This window comes from Scyliorhinus canicula, chromosome 13, assembly GCF_902713615.1.
Source record: "Scyliorhinus canicula chromosome 13, sScyCan1.1, whole genome shotgun sequence".
NCBI classification, from domain to species: domain Eukaryota; kingdom Metazoa; phylum Chordata; class Chondrichthyes; order Carcharhiniformes; family Scyliorhinidae; genus Scyliorhinus; species Scyliorhinus canicula.
The window spans coordinates 82,632,869-82,653,890 of NC_052158.1; the positions used below are offsets into that span (position 1 = coordinate 82,632,869).

Below are 21,022 nucleotides of genomic sequence, written 5' to 3' on the forward strand. Positions count from 1 at the left end.
ATCCCCATTGGCGGGAGGCGCGGGAAAGATGGGACCTGTCTACGAACAAAGTCCCGCAACTGTAGGTATCTAAAATCATTTCCCCTTACCAACCTAAATTTCTCCTCCAAGCTCCTCAAACTCACGAAGCTCCCTTCCAGGAACATATCACCCACCCTTCCCGCCCCTGCTCGCCGCCATACTCGGAACCCCCCATCCATACTGCCGGGGGCAAACCGATGGTTGTCGCAGATTGGCGCCTAGACAGACGCCCCCATCTCCCCCACATGCCTCCTCCACTGGCCCCATATCCGCAGGGTCGCCACCACTACCGGGCTGGTGGTGTACTTGGCCGGCGGCAGCGGTAGAGGAGCCTTGATCAGGGCTTCCAAACTGGAGCCCCTGCACGAAGCCGCCTCCACCCGCTCCCAAATAGACCCCGTACCCACCAGCCACTTCCTTATCATAGCGATGTTGGCCGCCCAGTAATAATTGACCAGACTCGGCAAAGCCAGCCCTCCCTCGCTGCGGTTCCTCTCCAACATCGCCTTCTTCACCCGCGGAGACTTTCCCGCCCAGACAAAGCTCATGGTCAGCCCGTTAACTCTTTTGAAGAAGGACTGTGGGATAAAGATCGGGAGGCACTGAAAAATAAACATAAATCGAGGGAGGATTGTCATCTTTACAGTCTGCACCCTCCCTGCCAGCGACAGCGGGACTGCATCCCATCTCCGAAACTCTCCCTTCATTTGCTCCACCATCCTGGCCAAATTTAACTTATGCAGCCTGCCCCAGTCTCGTGCCACCTGGATTCCCAAATACCGGAAATTTTCCTCAACTAGCCTAAACGGTAGCCCTCTCAATCTGTTCTCCTGGCCCCCTGCCTGGACCACAAACATTTCACTCTTGACCGTATTTAATTTGTATCCTGAGAACTGGCCGAACTCCCTCAGCATTCCCAGTATAGTTCCCATCCCGGCCACTGGGTCCGACACGTACAGGAGCAGGTCGTCTGCATAAAGAGAAACCCTGTGTTCAACCCCGCCCCTCACCATCCCCTTCCAACCCTCTGCGGCTCTCAGCGCAATCGCCAGCGGCTCTATGGCCAGCGCAAACAGCAGCGGGGAGAGCGGACAGCCCTGCCTGGTCCCTCGGTACAACCTAAAGTACTCCGACACTTCTCTGTTGGTCCTGACGCTGGCCCTCGGGGCCTGATATAATAATTTGATCCAATCCACCAATCCCTCCCCGAACCCAAACCGTCCGAGCACCTCCCATAGATAGTCCCACTCCACCCGGTCAAAGGCCTTCTCGGCGTCCATTGCCACCACTACCTCCACCTCCCTACCCGCCGGGGGCATCATTATCACATTGAGCAATCTCCTCAGATTGGCCGCCAGCTGCCTACCTTTCACGAACCCCGTTTGATCCTCCCCAATCACCTCCGGTACACAGTCCTCCATTCTACCCGCCAGTACCTTTGCCAGGAGCTTGGCGTCTACATTAATCAGGGAGATTGGCCTGTAGGACCCGCACACCTCCGGGTCTTTACCCCGCTTCAATATCAGAGATATGGTGGCTTGTGACATTGTCGGCGGCAGGGTCCCTCTGTCCCTTGCCTCATTGAAAACCCTCGCCAAGACCGGGCCCACCAGCTCAGAGAACTTCCTATAAAACTCTACTGGGTATCCATCCGGCCCCGGGGACTTCCCCGACTGCATGGCCTTTAGGCCCCCCAATACCTCCTCTACTCTAATCGGGGCCCCCCAGCTCTTCCACTCGCCCTCGCCCCCCCCCCCCCCCCCCCCCCCCCCCCCCCCCCCCCCAACTGTTCGGAATGTTAACCCGTCCAGAAACCTTTTCATCTCCTCCGGTTCTTCCGGCGGCTCCGAAGTATACAGCTTACGATAGAAGTCCCGGAATACCCTATTCAATTCTGCCGGATCCTCCACTTTGCGCCCCCCCTCGTCCCTCACTCTACCTATTTCCCTGGCCGCCTCCCTCCTCCTGAGTTGCTGCGCTAACAGTCTGCTAGCCTTTTCCCCATACTCGTACACCACTCCCCTCGCCTTCCTAAGCTGTTCCACAACCCTGCTCGTGGATAGTGTCCCCAGTTCCGCCTGTAGCCTCTGCCTCTCCCTGAGTAAAACCTCCCCCAGGGACTCCGCGTGCTCTTCATCTATCCGACCCATTTCCCTGGCCAATCTATCCATCTCTGCCCGGTCTGCCTTGGCTCTGTGGGCCCCAATTGAAATCAGCTCCCCCCCGCACTACTGCCTTTAGCGCCTCCCACACGGTCGCCGCTGAGACCTCCCCAGTGTCATTCACCTGCAGGTAATTTTTTATACATTTCCGAAGCCTCTCGCAGATCCCCTCCTCCGACAGCAATCCCACATCTAACCTCCATTGCGGGCGTTGATAACTCGCTCCCCCGAACTTCAGGTCCACCCAATGCGGGGCATGGTCTGAAATGGTAATTGCTGAGTATTCCGTGTTCTTTACCTCCCCCATACAGTCCCTGTTTAGTACAAAGAAATCTATCCTGGAATATACTTTATGGACGTGCGAGTAAAACGAGTAGCCCCTTCCTGTTGGCTGTCCCTCTCTCCAGGGGTCCACTGCCCCCATTTGCTCCATAAACCCTTTCAGCTCCCTTGCCATTGCTGAGAGTCTACCCGTTCTGGGACACAACCGATCCAAAGTCGGGTCAAGGACCATGTTAAAGTCCCCTCCCATTATTAGCCTGCGAGAATCCAGGTCCGGGATCTTCCCCAGCACTCTTTTAATGAAGTCCACGTCATCCCAATTCGGGGCATATATATTCACCAGCACCGCTCTTCTCCCCTCCAGTCTGCCCCGTACCATCAGGTATCTGCCCCCCCTGTCTGCGGATATGCCCTCTGCCTCAAATTGCACGCGCTTGTTGATCATGATTGCCACCCCTCTGGACTTCGAGTCCAAGTCCGAGTGGAAGACCTGGCTAATCCAGCCCTTCCTTAGCCTGGTCTGGTCTGACACTTTCAGATGTGTCTCCTGCAACATAATTACGTCCGCCCTCAGGGCCCGCAAGTGCGCGAACACCCGCGCCCTCTTAACCGGCCCATTCAGTCCCTTGACATTCCAGGTGATCAGCCTGGTCGGGGGGCACATCCCATCCCCCCCACCCCGCCGGTCAGCCATAGCCTTTCTCGGGCCGGCCCCTGACCCGTGCGTCGCGCCATTCCTGGCCCGCCCTTTGGCTGCCTCCACCCTCGACCTCCTTTCCAGTGCCTATTTCAAGTCCCTCTCCCGTCAGCAGAACAACCCCCCCCTCCCCTAACCCCATCCCCCGATACCCCCACCCCTGCCATCTACTGGCTGTAACTTCCCCCCCCATCTGACTTCCTTGACTAGCCAATCTGCTAGCCCGGTGACTCAACACTCCGGCGCCTTCCTGTCCCATTCCCCTTGTTTCCCCGCCCTCCTCCCCACCCACTGTGGCAAGCCGGTTCCAGTGTCTTCCGCGAGCTGCACAAAAAGCCCAAACAGGAAAAAAAAAAGAAAAAACCACAGAAAAAAGAGAAAAAGCACATAAATGTCCATGAACAAAGGAAAGAGTCTCAAATGTTCCGCTTGGCCCCTTTGGCCCAGCAAACCGTTGTGCAGCAGTCCAGGCACATTCGGCGTTCCTTCCCACAAAAATCCTCGGGCCCTAACTCGCGTCCTTGGGGCCTCCTTTCGGGACCAGCCCCAGGTCCCTCACAAAATCCATCGCTTCTTCGGGCTCGGAGAAGTAGTGGTGTTGACCCTGGTGCATGACCCATAGCCGAGCTGGGAACAGCAGACCAAACTTCACGTGCTTCTTGAACAGCACCTCCTTGACATTCTTAAAGGCTGCTCGCCGCCGAGCCACCTCCTGGCTTAGGTCATGATAAATGCGGAGAACACTGTTGTTCCACGTGCTGCTCCTGGCGCTCTTTGCCCACTGCAGCACCCGCTCCTTGTCCACGAACCTGTGGAACCTAATCACCATCGGGCGGGGGGGGTCCGCCCGGCCGCCAATGCCTTGCCTGCACTCTGTGTGCCCCCTCCAGCTCCAGCGGTCGCGGAAAGGCTTCAGCCCCCCATCAGCTGCTTCAGCAGGTCTGCTACAAACGCTGCAGCATCAGCTCCCTCCGCCCCCTCCGGGAGGCCGACCATCCTCAGATTGTTCCTGCGGACTCTATTCTCCAGCTCCTCCACTCTGTCCAGCAGTCTTCTCTGCCGCTCTTTCAGGCCGTCCACTTCTAGCGCTGCAACCGTTTGCGCATCCGCCTGCTCCTCCACCGCCTCTCCCAGCTCCTTAACTTTAACATCCTAGGCGTCCAGCCTCTGGTTCAGCTGATCCACCGCTTTCTGGATTGGGTCCAAGCTGTCCCGCTTCAGCGCTTCAAAACTGGACTTCATTACCTGGAGCATGTTATCCAGCGCCAGCTGGATTGCTGAGTCCGGGGTCCGTGTGTCCGCCATCTTAGGTCCCAGGTAATTTTCTTCAGGTCCTTGTCTCTGTCCCTTTTTCTCCTTCTTCTTCTGCCTTCTGGAATCCCGCTGTTCCATGTGCCGCAGCCCGCTCCTCAGCGCCTTCGCTGCCGCTTTCCTTCGCCCAGCTCCTTAAATTTTACCTCCTGGGCATCTGAAGTGGGTCCAAGCTGTCCCTCCTCAGCAACTCCAAACTTTTTTTTTCCTTTGTCCTGGAGGAAGGAAGGTCCGTGGGTCCGCCATCTTACCCTTCAGGTCAGCTTCCTCCTTGCCTCCGTCTCTCTCTCTTTCTTCCTCACCTGCTGGCCTCCCACACTTCCATCTGCTGCAGCCCGCACTCCTCTTCTTTCACAGCAGCCTTTCTGCCGCCCCCGTGGTCCCGCTATCGCGGGGAATCAGCTGTTCAGCCCGGCCGGAGTGAGAGCCCACCGAATGTGCGGCTCACTCGGACATCGCCACCACCGGAAGTCTCCTTCTTGAGATTTATTAATTGATTGATTTTAAATTCCATTAACTGTTGTGGTGAGATTTAAATCCAGGTCTGCAAACTACCCATCCCATTGTTAATGGTCCAGTAATATTTCGATTAAAATAGCAAAATCTTTGGCTGTCGCATTGTTTTTAGGGCGTGAGCCACCTGGCTTGTGGCAAAATGATGCAATCGCACCTCATTATAAAATAGTTCCTGATCAGTCATTCTTACACACAACACTGACTCTCTGGAACACTGATGTATTTCAACAGGTAGGTGATGATACCTTTTAAAATCGTACCTTTGCTATATTTTCAGGGTATTCTTGTCAGATTGGGAACTGATCTTTACTGTGTCACATCGTATTGTTTCCTTTCACACTTTCACACCAAGAGCAGAATGTGGAATAATATAAAATAGGACAGATGAAAAGAGATCTGCGTGTTCAATCCTGTCTTTCAGTGTTTCTCAGGTGTACAGATAAAAAGAGATCTGTGGGTTCAATCCTGTCTTTCAGTGTTTCTCACGATGAGGGCCAACGAACCTGTTCTGTGCTGTACTGTTCTATGTTCTACGCACATTGTGAAGCTATTGGGTGAGTCAGAAAATAATAATCGGGGCAGCCCGGTGCCGCAGTGCCTCACCGCTGCCTCATGACGCCGAGATCCCAGGATCGATCCCAGCTCTGGGTCATTGTCCGTGTGGAGTTTGTACATTCTCCCCGTGTTTGGATCGGTTTCGCCCAAATATGTGCAGGTTGGGGGATTTGCCACATTAAATTCCCCTTTAATTGGAAAAAAAGTGGCAGCTTAGAGACAATGTGGATCAGCGAACACAGAACTGAATTTGTTGTGAGTTAAGACATGGACAGCAGGGGTGCGATTTACTGGTCTTGTCACGCCCGATATGGTGTTGCAACGAGGCAATTGACAGGAGGGATTGGCAGTGCTGAAAAGGTGGGGCCCTCACCAGCCCCATAGCGGGGTGTCCTCACTTGGCTGGGGGGAGGGGATGCCTATGTATGCAGAGGGTCCATTAGTGGGGGTTTAGGGGGATCCCCAAGCTAATTTAGTGATCAGGGCACCCTTTCAAAATGGCGGCCCGATCTCTGAGGAGATGGTGTTAGCAGAATTAAATGAGTCGAGTTCTTCAGACTGTATGAAACTTGAACAAAGTAGCTTTACTTGCCACATGCATGCGGCGGAATTAAAAGTCAGCTATCTTAGCTGCAGCTCGGTCCAAGTTGCTCTGGCCCATAAAGCTCTCTTCCACATCTTATACAGTTTTGGATAGTCTGGGGCAATTCAAAAGAAGGCAAGTTGATTCAAAGTATTATAAAATAATTGATTATCGATACTGGCAGTTTTATTAGGTTGCAGTCACTACCCTGATTAGATGGCGTGGATACATTGTCTAACATACTCTACTTTTAATTATTCAGTGAACACATCTTGTCTATCAGCTTTGCAATACGAACGAATGTCCTTTAGACAATCAGCCTGTAATGAGGTGGTGAGAGCTGTTTCCCTGATGCATGTATACGGGTAGGTCCACGATGCCTCTTCCAGACACTCAGGAGCCAGGCTGAGCATTTCTGATTTGTCGGCGATTAAATGTGTTACCTGAGATATGCGTGTGTTTAGTGTGCTGATTTGTGTTTGTTCACATTTTCGGTTTGAGAGATTTTCTTCCCTGCTGTCCCATGTGAACCTCAGATTCAGCATTTTCCCTGCTGCATAGTATTACCGGTGAGTTCAGCTCCCCATGACTGAAAACGTTTCTAAGTGTGTGTGAATGCTGGTCTGGATCTCACCCAAAAAGCCAGCTGGAATCACCTGCTAAGCCAGTCCAGAATGAAACTGAGAAATGTATTGTTTGAATTCCACCCCAGATATTTGCATGACCTCAGGTTTACAGAGTGGAATATTGGAGATCAGCCAGGTGTGTGTTGGAGTTGTTGATTCCAGAGGTGATGAAGGGGTGAATAAAATTTTCAGCAGCAGATGTGCTGAGACAGTGGAGATGCAGAATGATAATTACAGGGTGGACATAGGTAGTCTTAGTGATGGCCTGAATATCAGGCTCGGAGCTCTCTTCGGATCAACTGTGACATTGAGGTTCTCAACGGAATCTAGCTAATCTCACACTGTTGCCAGAGTGAAGGTTAAAGTCTATAGCTATGGATGGAGTTTCGAGCTGTAAAAAATGGCTACAGGTTTCCCATATTTAATTGTAGAAAATGTCTACTCATTTACAACAGGATGTTAGATAAGAATCTGATAATGTAGCAAAATGGAGGAGTTAATAGTGTTGAGATAGAGCAGCGCATGTACACATTAACACTATGCCCACAGACAGCATGTAGACAAGAACAGAGTTGGGCTAAGGGTTGATCTGTGGCGGATACTAAGGTTAATAATGCAGGAGCAGGAGAGCAATAACAACTAATTTTCCGGGTTAGATTAGATAGATAATAATGGAATCTGCTGAGAACATTCCCACACATTGGATAAGAGTTGGAAGAGAATGATGTGGTCAGTCATGCCAAAAATCATAAGATGAAATGAAGATAAGAAGTAGGACAGGGTTAGGCCATTCGACCCATCAAGCCTGTTCCCCATTCAATGAGATCATGGCTTATTGTGGATTGAAAAAATTAAATGAAAATCGCTTATTGTCACGAGTAGACTTCAAATGAAGTTACTGTGAAAAGCCCCTAGTCGCCACAGTCCGGCGCCTGTTCGGGGAGGCTGTTACGGGAATCGAACCTTGCTGCTGGCCTGCTTGATCTGCTTTCAAAGCCAGCGATTTAGCCCTGTGCTATTGAACGCCACATTACATTTCTGCCTGTTCCCCTGTAATATTTTCTTTGATTCAAAATCTGTTGCTCTTTTGAATATATTCCATATTCCAATCTCCACTGCTCTCCATGGAAGCGAATTCCAAAGACTCATGGGACGGGATTTTCCATCCCGCTGTACCCGTTTTGTGGTGCGGTGCATCCCCGCCAGCAGCAGGATTCTCCTTCCCACCAGGCGGCCAATGGGGTTTCCCATTGTGGGCACCCCCACGGCCTCAGGAAATCCATGGGCGTGAGTACACTGCCAGCAAAATGGAGGATTCCGCCTATGGAGAGTCCAGCCCATGGGCTTTTGAGAGAAGCAAATCCTCCTCGTCTCTGTCATGGATGCGAGACCTTTTACCCTTAAACTGTGTCCCCTAGATCTCGATTATCTCACGAGGGGAAACAAGCCACATCAGAACCTTTCGAGTTAACCATGGGTGGTGCGTCCATCCAGTGGATTTTTCTTACTTGTTGGAATGCATCTATTCTGCTTCTTCTGAAAGGTCACCTTCAATGTTTGTCACTATCACTATTGACCTCTCTCTTAACTTTATTTGCCTTAATCTAATCTGTAAAATGATCCGTGCTCAAAGTGGAAGGAAGTGATGCATGTGGTCACCTCTCAAGGATTTATAATCGGGATTTTAGGTGAACAGCTCCAATAGTTCCTGGTCTCTCTGCCTCACTCCCCCATGAGAGGAATATCTTTTGACTGCATTTGTTCTGGCGTTAATGAGGTGATAGTTAAATATATTTTATGAAACCCTGGTTGATTTCAGTATAAGCATCAATAATACGGCGCTTCGTTACTGAATAAAGATTCTCTATCTTTATGTTTCACAGGAGCCTTTGAAGAAACAGCTCAGATCCACACCATGGGATCCCGTTTCAAGTGGTTCCTGCTCATTCTCACCCTTGTAGTTTGTAGTATTCTTTTCAGATTGTACAAGATGGACACCTATCAGTTCATTAAAAGCGGCACCTTGGAAATAGCTCAAGTGAAAACAAAAGCTGCCTCAAATTTTTCAGAACGAATCATGGAGCCTGGCATAATATTTGTGGAGACAACTGATAAAGTTGAGCCATCACAATTGGCGGTGTGTTCAGTGGAATCTGCGGCTCGTTTAAACCCAGGAAAAAAGGTCTATTATTGCATGAAGGGATTCAGTGGCAAGTTATCACAATATCCACATCCTAATTATACTGGCATTCCATTGCTGTCTGCAATAAGTAATGTTGTCCTTGTACCCTTGAATGTCACTGAACTGTTTGAAAACACTCCTTTGGACAAGTGGTATCAAAAGGTAACCAACTATGAAAAACATTTCCAATTTCTACAGTTGTTGTTCCTGGTTATTTGAAAAATAACGGGCGGGATTCTCCATTGACTGATGCCGAAATCACGAAACACGATTGGGTGGAGAATAGAATCCAAAGCTAAAATCACGGTGGACGCCAAATTGACGCTAAATCGTAATTCTCTGTCACCTCGACAGCAGCGTAAATGCAATCTGGAACGCACAGACAGTAAACACCGTTTACATGACATTAGCGGGCCAGCCTGGTATTTTCCGGAGCCTCTGCGATGCTCCGCCTCCAATGGGCCGAGTTCCAGACGGCACGGTTCACTTGTGCTTTAAAATCAGGAAATCGGCGTCATGGCTGCTGAGGGACAGAGAGTGGGTACCGAAAGTGTCCAGCATCACCATAGTTTGCGGACGGTTGTCACGCTGGCTGGGGGGGGGGGGGGGGGGGGGGGGGGCTTCTGTTAGGGCCAGGGGAAGTAGCGGGGGAGTGGCCAGGAGGTGGGCTATGTGGTCGAGATGGACGGGCACGTAGCACCATTGCCGCAACCGGCAAGGCAGCTGCACATGCCGCTAACAGCCCACTGTGAACTAAGGGCGACGGATTGTATAAGGGCACCCCCAGGTGCCATCTGGCCCAGGTCAACCCAACATCTCTATGGGCGTGCTCCAGCACAGCCAGTGCCATCTTGTCGGCTGATATGAGTGTGTGGGCTTGTAATGTGTATATGCAGCTGCAGTTTGTCAACTTGCTGAGTGTCAGTCACGGACCTGGCGAATCCCGTACCGTTTTTCACTGGAATCGATTGTGTTCCACAAATCGATCCAGGTTCGGCGCCAGTTTTGCAGTCGTTAAAGTCCAAGAATTCTGCGTCGGTGTCAACACTTTGGGCTGGATAATCTGATCGCCGACACCGAAATCGCGTTTGGTGATCAGTCGGAGAATTCACTTTTATGCTGGAATCGGGGATGGCGCCGTATGTCCAATGCTCTGCCCCCTCAAAAACGGCATGCTCAAGGAATATGCCGCATGCCGATGGCCTCATGACGTCACCTGAGGCCCTCCCCCGATGCTCCGACCTCAATGGGCCAAGTGCTTGAAGACGTGGGACACGTGTCTCACAACTTTTGTGGACCTCGCGTGGCAACTGCGGACTCTGTCCAGCGCCGCCACAGTTGGGGGGGGGGAACCGTTCCGCTGGCAGTGGGGGCTTTGGCAGGGTCTGGTGGGGGTGGCAAGGGGGGGGTTACAGGGAGGCGGTGTTTGGCAGGCCGGGTCCTTGTGCAGCCGGCGCTATGCTGTACGCCGCAGACACCTCAGGCCACCACCTTGTGCATGCCCGGCACGGACCCGGCCATTCTGTGGCCACATCCACAGGTAAAGCCTGGGGCTTTACGCGGTGCGGCTGCTGTACCCCCACCGGGCTGAGGATCCGACATAGCCGCAGAATCGGAGAATCCAGTCACTAGTCTCAGAAACGGGGAATCCAGCTGAACATTTATGACGCAATACAAATGTGGAAATGTTGTGAATTGTAGGGTTTTGTCATTAATCCCGCGAGACTCAGATTAAACAAGGCACTGAGTGGAGTAATAAACCCAGCCACTGACATAAAGGACAGTGCTATTTTTTGTTCAGTTTATTAAGTCTAATCTATGTTTAAAAGCATTTGGTAACTACATTTGATAGAAAATTCAGCATCCAGACAGACACAACTATATGGTACTGCTCACAGAACCACGATATGATTAGTTTCTTAGTCTGTGGAGGATTCTCTGCACATTATCTGTTCCCTACTTTATTTCCGTATAGACGGTGTTTTCGTCTCCGCCATTGGCGAGCAGCCCATGTGGGCCAAAGGCTCTCCTTATATCCTTCCTTTACTCATTTTAGGTTCTTGGGGCATGTACCCGAAAAGTAACTAGCCGTGGCGCTGAGTGGACGATAGAAACCGGGAGACCCTGCTCCCAGGGTTGACCCGGCTCTCACGTTGTGATCTCAATCCCGCCCATTGTGGGATTTTATTTTTCAGCATTCATATTAAAGTGAGATAGCTAGACTCGCTTCAATTCCGGCCTTGGGTGACTGTCTGTGTAGAATTGGCACTTCCTCCCCATGTCTGTGAGAGTTTCCTCCGGGTGCCATGGTTTCCTCCCACAGTCCAAAAATGTGCAGGTTAGGTGGATGGCCCGTGCTAAATTGCCCCTTAGTTTCCAAAGATGTGCAGGATGGGTGGGGTTATGGGGATAGACAGGGGAGTGGGCTTGGGTTGAGTGCTCTTTCAGAGGGTCGGTGCCGATGCAATGGTCTGAATGGCCTCCTTCAACGCTGTAGGAATTCTATGGTTCTTTTCAGGCTGCATGATTCAGGCCTGCCTGGAGCTGGGAAAATTGCAGGAAAGGTCGTGTGAGGTCCTTGTGATGATTAATTGGTCACCTAGGGGACTTAAGTGGAGGCCAGGTGGGAAGATGGATAATTAGCCTTCACACCTGGAACTTACTTCCAGTGGAAGTGGGGTTGTCACACCTGCCCAGAGGAACAGCTTCTCAGTATTCAACCTATCAAGTTCCCTCAGGATCATATATGTTTCAACAAGAAGGGTGGGTGAGTAAATTTGCTGATGACACCAAGATTGGTGGAGTAGTGGATACGGTGGAGGGTTGTTGTAGGTTGCAAATAGACATTGATAGGATGCAGAGCTGGGCCAAAAAATGGCAGATAGAGTTCAACTCTGATAAGTGCGAGGTGATTCATTTTGGTAGGAAAAATTTGAATACGGATTACAGGGTCAACGACAGTTTTCTGAGGAATGTGGAGGAACAGAGAGACTTGGGGTTCATGTCCACAGATCTCTGAAGGTTGCCACCCAGTGGATAGAGCCATGAAGAAGACCTATAGTGTGTTAGCGTTTATTAACAGGGGGCTTGTGTTTAAGAGTCGTGGGGTTATGCTGCAACTGTACATGACCCTGGTGAGACCACATTTGGAGTATCGAGTGCAGTTCTGGTCACCTCACTATAGGAAGGATGTGGAAGCAATGGAAAGGGGATTTACCAGGATGCTGACTGGTTTGGAGGATGGGTCTTATGAAGAAAGGTTAAGGGAGCTAGGGCTTTTCTCTTGGAGCGGAGGAGGATGAGAGGCGACTTAATAGAGGTTCATAAGATGATGAGGGGGATAGATAAGAGTGGACGTTCAGAGACTATTTCTTCGGGTGGATGTAGCTGTTGCAAGGGGGCATAACTATTAGGGTCAGGATGGGAGATAGGAGGGATGTCCGAGGTAGGTTCTTTACTCAGAGAGTGGTTAGGGTGTGGAATGGACTGCCTACTGTGGTCGTAGAGTCGGAAACTTTAGGAACTTTCAAGAGGTTATTGGATAGGCACATGGAGCACACCACAATGAGAGGGAGTGTGATAGCTTGATCTTGGTTTCGAACAAGGCTCAGCACAACATCCAGGGCCGAAGGGTCTGTTCTGTGCTGTACTGTTCTATGTTCTAAGATCACCTCTCCTTCTACAAAAATTCACTGGGTGTGTGTCCAATCAGTTTGATTCTTCATGTCAGGAATAAGTCATGCGAACCTTCTCTGAATTGCTTTGACCATCATTTTAAAATAAAGAGCTGTTGTAAAAGCCCTTGGGCGCGATTCTCCTACCCCACCGGGTGGGAGAATCGCGGGAGTGCTGGGCGAATCACGCCACGCAGCCCTGGCACCCGCACGCGATTCTCCCACGCCCCCAAAAACGGCCAGGCTGGCATTTTTACCGTGCCGGGGGTGCCCTGCCCTTGTGAGATGGAGTGCGGGGGAGGGGCCCTGGGGACGCCCATATAGGTGAGTCGGGGCTTTGGGGGTTCTGGAGGTCGCGTCAGGAGTGGTTGAGAGATCGGGACACTATTTATCTCGTCCTGCACTGAAGAGTTCTGGCGAGTGAAGCTCCTCAATGCAGGAAACCGGGCTAAGTGTGGCCTAGGGGGGGTGTTCCGAGCTGAGGCCCCGGATTGCAACAATGTCCCATTCAATACTGTGGTCTTTCTCGGTGCTGCGAGTGCCTGGAAATACCCTGCTAAATGCACTTGACGCGGGATTCAAATCGTGCCCATAGTTAATATTTCAAGTCCGTATGACTCTTCTTCAGAGTTTGGTTTCTTCAAAGGTTGGGATTGATTTTGTCCAGGTCTTGTCATTTATTCACTTTCAAAGATGATAAATCCCCTAATGTTTCCTTTCTCAGTATTTATTCTATCCAATAACATACATTCCTCCTCCTTAACTACAATGATTTTACTTTGCCATTTTTTTTCTTGCCCTCTTGTTGCTTTCCCTGTTGAGCTTTCACTGCTGCATTTTTATATTGCCGAAGGCTTTGTGTTGCTGTGCGCTGACATAAGCTGTTGGTTTTGCCTTCTCCTGCTCTGTCCATTCTGTGATACCATGGGGAATTTAGATCTGGGAGCCTCAACCATTCTCTCTCTGGGAAGATATTTGTTCTGAACCCTTTCTAACTTCTCACTCAGTATCTGCTACTCCATTGACACTTATGTACCATCAAATTGCTACTTCATAGATTTCATTGAATTTACAGTGCATAAGGAGACCATTCGGCCCATCGAGTCTGCACCAGCCCTTGGAAAAGGCACCCTACCTAAGCCTCCACCCTGTCCCCATAACCCAGTAACCCTACCTAACCTTTTTGGGACACTAAGGGAAATCTATCATGGTCAATCCACCTAATCTGCACACCTTTGGACTGTGGGAGGAAACCGGAGCACCCGGAGCAAACCCACGCAGACACAGGGTTAATGTGGAGACTCCGCACAGACAGTGACCCAGCCGGGAATTGAACCTGTGACCCTAGTGCTGTGAAGCAACAGTGCTAATCACTCTGCTATTGTGCCGCAGCTCTACTGATTCCACATTACTGTTGCCAGCTCAATTCTCAGCTTTGTAAATTAGGTCCTTTGATAATTTAATATTGTTCTCTTGGACTGTTATTATCCCTTTTCCATACTAGGTTAAATTAAACTGATCATATGGCAGCACGGTGGCACAGTGGGTTAGCACTGCAGTCTCACGGCGCCGAGGACCCAGGTTCAATCCCGGCTCTGGGTCACTGTCTGTGTGGATTTTGCACATTCTCCCCGTGTTTGCGTGGGTTTCGCCCCCACAATCCAAAGATGTGCAAGGTAGGTAAACTGAACATGCTAAATTGTCCCTTATTTGGAAAAAAATGAATTGGGTACATCCAAATTTATTTTTAAAAAATTAAACTGACCACTGCCACCAAATATTCTCTCACTGATAAAACTTCCAACTACCCAACTGCATTTCTTAAAACAAATACAGAAGATTTTCTGGATGGGCCTATTAGGTACAGACTAAAAATATTCTGAATACATTTTCAGGATACTGCACTTTTGATTACCTTTAGTCTGAATTAATTTGTGTTAATAACGGGTCATTGAGATCTTCCAGATTCATTGTTGCAGCAGCTAGTCTCAATATTTCTGCTCTTCAATCTCTTTCCAAGTATTTGAAGCTCCAAAGTATATTGCCAGTTGTGTAACTATCCCTTTCTTGTTGCTCTGTTCAGCACCCATGGTCCCTCCCTGCATTTCTATATCCCTCAGTCATCGGAAATCCTAGAACCAGGAACATTGAGTTTTGATTCCTGCCCTTTCAGCCATGTTTCAGTGATAGCTATGATCTCATCCTTCCAAATGTGGTACATCTCCATCTATTTCCCCATTTCTAGCATGGTCTCAGAGGACAATTTCTTTCTCGCTTTCCTCACAAACACTTTCTATGCCGTACATTGTGCCATGTCGTGGCTGGGAAACCATTCATACCCAGAGTACTTCTGGGAAAAGCCATTGTGGAACAAACCAATATAAAAACTCTCCCACTTTTTATTAAAGATGACCTTAGGGAAATATGTGGAGCTTCTGCAAACTGACTGAGAAGTACCTTAACTGCAAGACCTGTGGCATAGTGGTATTGTACCTGGTACTGGTAATCCAAGAGACCCAGGGTTATACTCTGGGGTCACGGCTTTGAATCACACCATGGCAGATTTGAAATTTGAAGTCAATAAAAATCTGGAATTAAACGTCTAATCATAGGGCAGCACGGTGGTGCAGTGGTTAGCACTGCTGCCTCACGGTACCAAACGCCCAGGTTCGATCCCAGCCCCGGGTCACCGTCCGAGTAGAGTTTGCACATTCTCCCCATGTTTGTGTGGGTCTCACCCCCACAACACCTGCAGGGCAGGTGGATTGGCCATGCTAAATTGCCCCTTAATTGTAAAAACTATTCTTCAAAGTCTAATCATAGAAACTCTACAGTGCAGAAGATGGCTGTGCGGCCCATCGAACCTGCACTGACCCTCTGAAAGAGCACCCTACCTAGACTCACTACCCCACCCTATCCCTGTGACTCCACCTAACCTTTGGGCAATTTAGCACGGCCCAAACAACATCTAACCTGCACATCTTTGGACTAACGATGACCACAAAACCACGATTGTCGTAAAAACTCATATGGTTCACTAATGCTCTTTTGGGAAGGAAATCAATCATCCTTACCTGGTCTGGCCTCCATATGACTCCAGATCGAGAGAAATGTGGTTGACTCTTAAATGCCCTCAGGGATGGGCAATAAATGCTGGCCAGCGACACCCACATGAACGAATGGGGAAAAAAATGAGAAGGCACATGGACAGTGTGAATATGCTGAAAGGGAGCATCATGGATTGAATTTGGCTTTGTCTATTGTATCATAGGTGAATCCAGAATTGGAAAAATATTGGATCCATGTCCTTGCTGATGGCTGCAGGATCGCTCTGGTATGGAAATACGGTGGCATATACCTGGATACTGACATTATATCAATAAAGCCTTTGCCAATTGCGAATTTTACCAGTTTGGAACATGACACAGTTTTAAGTAATGCAGCATTTGGATTTCATATCAAACATCATCAGTTTGTGTTGGAGTGCATGAAAGATTTTGTCGCCAATTATATTGGGCACATTTGGGGTCATCAAGGTCCTAAACTGATAACCCGTATTCTGAGGCGATGGTGCAAGTTTAATGACACAGAGAAACTTGCTGTAGAGGAATGCAATGGAATCACCGTGCGTAATCAAAGACGGTTCTGTCCAATCCCCTATCGAAACTGGACACGTTATTTTGATTCCTGGAAAAAGGAGGATATAGAGAGCTTCTTCTCAGGTACATATGGAGCGCATGTCTGGAACTTTATGAATTCTGGCATGACGAGAAAAGTAATTGCCGGAAGTGGATCATTAATTGAACATTTCTTTCAAATGTACTGTCCAACCACATACAGAAGTTTTATTCAATTTCCAAAGAATCCAGAGTCAATTAGGACCTGAGATTTTGGGGACAATGGAGGACATCCACAAGATGCGGTACAATTTGGGACAGAATCTGAAAATTCCACCATTATAACTTGATTTGGCACAACAGAAATCTCACGACCTGACAGCACAACTGAGTTTGGTTGTAAATGTTCCAAAACCATGCTGAAATTGCATGTTGCCCCATTAGGAGCATTTCAAAAGCTCTATAACAGGGGTGGGCTAACTTTTCTGTGCAAGGTCCACATTCAGAAATTCACAATTTTAAAGGGCTGCATAGTATATTAAGTAAAATAATTAATATTTAAAATAGCCAAAATAAAAGGCTTTTAAAGAAAAAAAAAGCAATTAATTTTTATTAATTAATATTTTAAAGTAGAAACTTTACATGAAACACATTTATTTGAAAAACAAAGTAACTCAGTTTAAAGAAAAAAAAGCAATTAATTTTTATTAATTAATATTTTAAAGTAGAAACTTCACATGAAACACATGTTGTGCCGAGCAATGATCACCCTACTCAAGTCAACGTATCCACCCTATACCAGTAACCCAACAGCCCCCACCCCCATTAACCTTAATTTAAAAAAAAATAATAAAAAAAAAAAAATTTAATATTTTTTTTATGACTTGATCTTGGTGGGCCGCATAAAGACCTTTGGCAGGCCGCATGCGACCCGTGGGCCATAGTTTGCCCACCCCTGCTCTATAACATGATGCTGGAGTTCCACTGTGATAATGTTAGCCTGAACTATATTTTCTGCTGTTGGATTTTAAGGCATTATATTGGGGTTCCTATTGCATCAACGTTATTTTGAACGTCAGCAATCTCACCTGGGAACTTTGGACGGTAATCTAATACAGAGATTGAAAAGTGAAAATATTTAATATTTTAAGCACGTACCCCTTCAATTCTTTGAGAGCAAAGCTCGTGAAAAAAGTGCGGAACAATGAAATGAAATTGCTAAAAATATAAAATGAAAAATAAAGTCATGGTCATTCATGTATATTCCCAATGAGAACAATATCAATCGATAAGCCATTGAGAATAATAACTCTTTCTCTACTTTTATAAGCTGGACAAACTCCATCTCACTTGTTGGCATATTATTTCGGGCTTGATAATTTTAGCATCTGCTTTTTAAAAGCTCCTGGTATAGTTTTAAAACCAGTAAAAATCATTAATGCACTCTTTAAATAATGTGATTAATATTATTTTTGTTTATTCTGGGGGTATTAGAAACCCTAAGGAAGGAGGTGTTGAAAGAAGAAATGACCAAGATTTCAGCAGCACAGGGAAATAGTCAGGATGTATGCAAATCTGATAGTGAATAAAGTCAATGACGGTATCGCATACTGTGAAATGGGTGTTACTTTATAACTGTGAAGAAAATTTATAATGAGCTTAGTTATTAATTAATAATGACATTTGAAGTGTTGTGGGAATAATAGACTGAGGGTTTGAGCTTCGTTTCAGGAATTTTTATTTGACACGATATTGTGGAGAGGGCTGGAGAAGGCTAAATAGCCATTCCACAGTACTCTGAATTATACAGAAGAAAACCATTATCTTCATAGTGTGAAATAAACAGCTCTAAAGAAAACAGCACCTGACTGACTATGTTTATTTTAAACAAACCTTGGGAACATACATAAGATGAAATATGTACGTTCTTCCCATTTGGCTAAAAACAATTCTCATATGCATTTTGCTGTCTTTGGGGAGAACAACGTGTTTTCATAATAAGGCTGAGTACAAAATATTAAGCAGTATTTTGTTTATGTTACCTGACCTTCCATATTTTGTTCAAAAGCAGTCCTAAAATATGGTCAAACATTCCCAGCATGCTTTAGCAAGTGCCTTTTCTTTAATAGCATCTAATATTGATGCATTCTCTAAGCAGCCAACTAATCCTCACATTGACTTCCCTTCCACAAGAAGGGACAATGAATTAATGATTACATAAAAAAATATTGGGATGATTTTATCTGATATAACTGCTAATAAATGCTTGATGTAAAAATGCACATCTTGATGTATATTTGCCACAAAATGGGGGATAAGAAAATTGACAACATTGTATGTGTATTAAAGAGGGTCCATTAAATAAAAATTCTAATCTATCTGCCATTTATTGAATTTTTATTGATGCAATTGGATATAAGTTACCCCTTTCAATTTCATCCTACAATCTTTGATGACGCAGAGATCATTTTCAAATTCAAGTGTCCCATATCAATAACTACTCACAAGTGACATTTTCCAGGATCATCAGCTTATGTTTGCAGATGATACAAGGATATACAGAAGGACAGGTAGAATTGAGGAAGCATGGGGCTGCAGAAGGGCTTGGACAGGCTAGGAAAAAGGGCAAAAAAGAGGCAGATGGAATACAATGTGGAAAAGTGTGAGGTTATGTAATTTGGTAGGAAATATAAAGGAAGCTGAGTATTATTTAAATGGGGAAAGACTGAAGCAAACCTTGAAGACACAGAGGATTCTCAGGGGGCTGAGCGGTTGTTTCCTTGTTTCCCTCTGTGGGATAGTCAATGCCCAGAGTTCTAATCTCAGAACTGGGGGTCGGCATTTAAGGCAGGGATAAGGAGGAAATTCTTCACAGAGAGCTGTCACGGCTGGGTTGTTAAGTGGGTTCGAGGCTGAGATAGGTTTTTAATCAGTCAGGAATCAAGGGTTCTGGGGATCAGGAGGGAAAGTGGGGTTGAGGATTTTCACATCAGATCAATCATGATCTCATTGAATGGCGAAGATTTGATGGGCCGAATTGCTTACTTCTCCTGTGTCTTCGGGCCCCTATATGTATGCCATATTCCATATGCAGTCCATTAGACAAATGAAGAGATACTTGAAATGGGAGGTAAAGAACTCTCTAGGATGTGACATCCACATTTCAAAATGTCAGTACTTTGGACATTTGATCAAAGCTGAAAAGCAACAGAGATTTCTTGATAATAATAATATTAATAATCGCTTATTGTCACAAGTACGCTTCAATGAAGTTACTGTGAAAAGCCCCTAGTCGCCACATTCTGGCACCTGTTCAGGGAGGCCAGTGCAGGAATCGAACCCGCGCTGCTGGCCTTGTTCTGCATTACAAGCCAGCTGTTTAGCCCACTGTGCTAAACCAACCCTCCACAGTGCTAAACCAGCCCCTGGTTCAAGATGATCAAGTGAATGGCAGCAGAAAGAGGATTCAACCTAGGCATAGATGGATAATGCATGTCACAGAGCGGGTGAAAATGAGTTCCAGTGGAAGTGTGAGGATGATAAAGATAGTGGAGGGCGCCAGAGAGTGCTAGCAGAGCTCCTGACAGGAGTGGCTCCAAGCAGCAGCAGCATTGTAATGAACCAGTTAGCTTGACCTCTGTGGTGGGGAAGTTGCTGGAATCAATCATTAAGGAGATGACTGAACATTTGGAAAGACAAAGCTCAATCCACTATTGTCACCTTGGTTTTATGAAGGGTAAGTCATACTTGACAAACTTGCTTGAGTTCTTTGAGGACATAACTAGCACCGTGGATAATGGGGAACCTGTGGACGTGGTATATCTAGACTCCCAGAAGGTGTTTGACAAGGTGCCGTGTAAAAGGTTAATCCAGAAGGTGAGATTGCAGGGGGTTGCGCGTTGAACACTAAATTGGATTGAGGATTGGCTGACTGACAGTAAGCAGAGGGTTAGATTAAATGGGTCCTTCACTGTTACGAATGCCGCAGGGTTCAGTCCTAGGACCTCAACTGTTCACAATCTATATAAATGATCTGCAAGCAGGAACAGAGTGCAACATAGGAAAATTTAGGGATGATACTAAAATAGATGGGAAAGGAGTGAAGAGGAGATAAAAAATTTACAGATGGGTATAGTTAGGCGAGGATATAGGAGACTGGGTGTATTTGTTCATGAATCGCAGTAACTCTGTATGTAGGTACAAAATGTAATAAGAAAGGCATATGGAATGTTAGTATTTATTGCAAAAGGACTCGAGTATAAAAGTAGAGAAGTATTGTTGCAATTGCTTAGGGTGTTGGTGAGACCACGGGGGGGATTCTCCATTAGGCGATGCCGAAATTCCGGCGTGCGATTGGGCGGAGAATAGCTCCCATTGGCAAAATCACGGCAGGCGCGTTGTGACGCCGAATCGCAATGCTCCGTCATTCGGAAAAGGCGTCAAAGCAATGCATGCTGCACGTTCTCCAATCACCGTTTACATATCATTAGTGGGGCCCACCTGCAATTCTCCACCTTCGACGGGCCGGGTTCCCGACAGCGTGGCCCACGTGTGCTCTCAAACACTGTGAACCTGATGTGGTGGCTGCTGAGAGAGAGAGAGAAAGGACAGTATCCAACACCGGCATACTTCACCTACAGTCGTGCCGCTGGCTGGGAGGGCTTCTGCCAGGGTGGGGGGGAGTAGTGGAAGGAGGTATAGGAGGTGGGCTGTGGGGTCTGGGTGGAATGGGTCTGCAACATCATTACCGCAGCCGGCAGGTCAGCCATGCAGCCGCGCATGCCGCTGACAGACCA

The 21,022-nt window shown here is 47.6% G+C and overlaps 1 protein-coding gene across 2 annotated transcripts; it reads left to right on the plus strand.

Annotated features, from left to right (window-relative positions):
* Nucleotides 1–5,174: 5,174 nt before the first annotated feature.
* LOC119976093 (alpha-1,4-N-acetylglucosaminyltransferase-like) lies at nucleotides 5,175–16,774 on the plus strand. Of its 2 annotated transcripts, XM_038816248.1 has the most exons (4): nucleotides 5,175–5,220; nucleotides 6,390–6,492; nucleotides 8,637–9,097; nucleotides 15,881–16,774. In XM_038816248.1, the coding sequence occupies exons 2-4, from the start codon at nucleotides 6,483–6,485 to the stop codon at nucleotides 16,493–16,495; spliced, it is 1,086 nt and encodes a 361-aa protein (XP_038672176.1). In that variant the 5' UTR covers nucleotides 5,175–5,220; nucleotides 6,390–6,482; the 3' UTR covers nucleotides 16,496–16,774. The 2 variants fall into 2 exon arrangements, with proteins under 2 accessions (XP_038672176.1, XP_038672177.1); XM_038816249.1 differs by lacking the exon at nucleotides 6,390–6,492.
* Nucleotides 16,775–21,022: the final 4,248 nt, after the last annotated feature.

Coding starts and splice junctions, on each gene's coding strand:
- LOC119976093 (XM_038816248.1), top strand. Junction 9,098..15,880: donor TGGACAAGTGGTATCAAAAG/GTAACCAACTAT, acceptor ATTGTATCATAG/GTGAATCCAGAATTGGAAAA.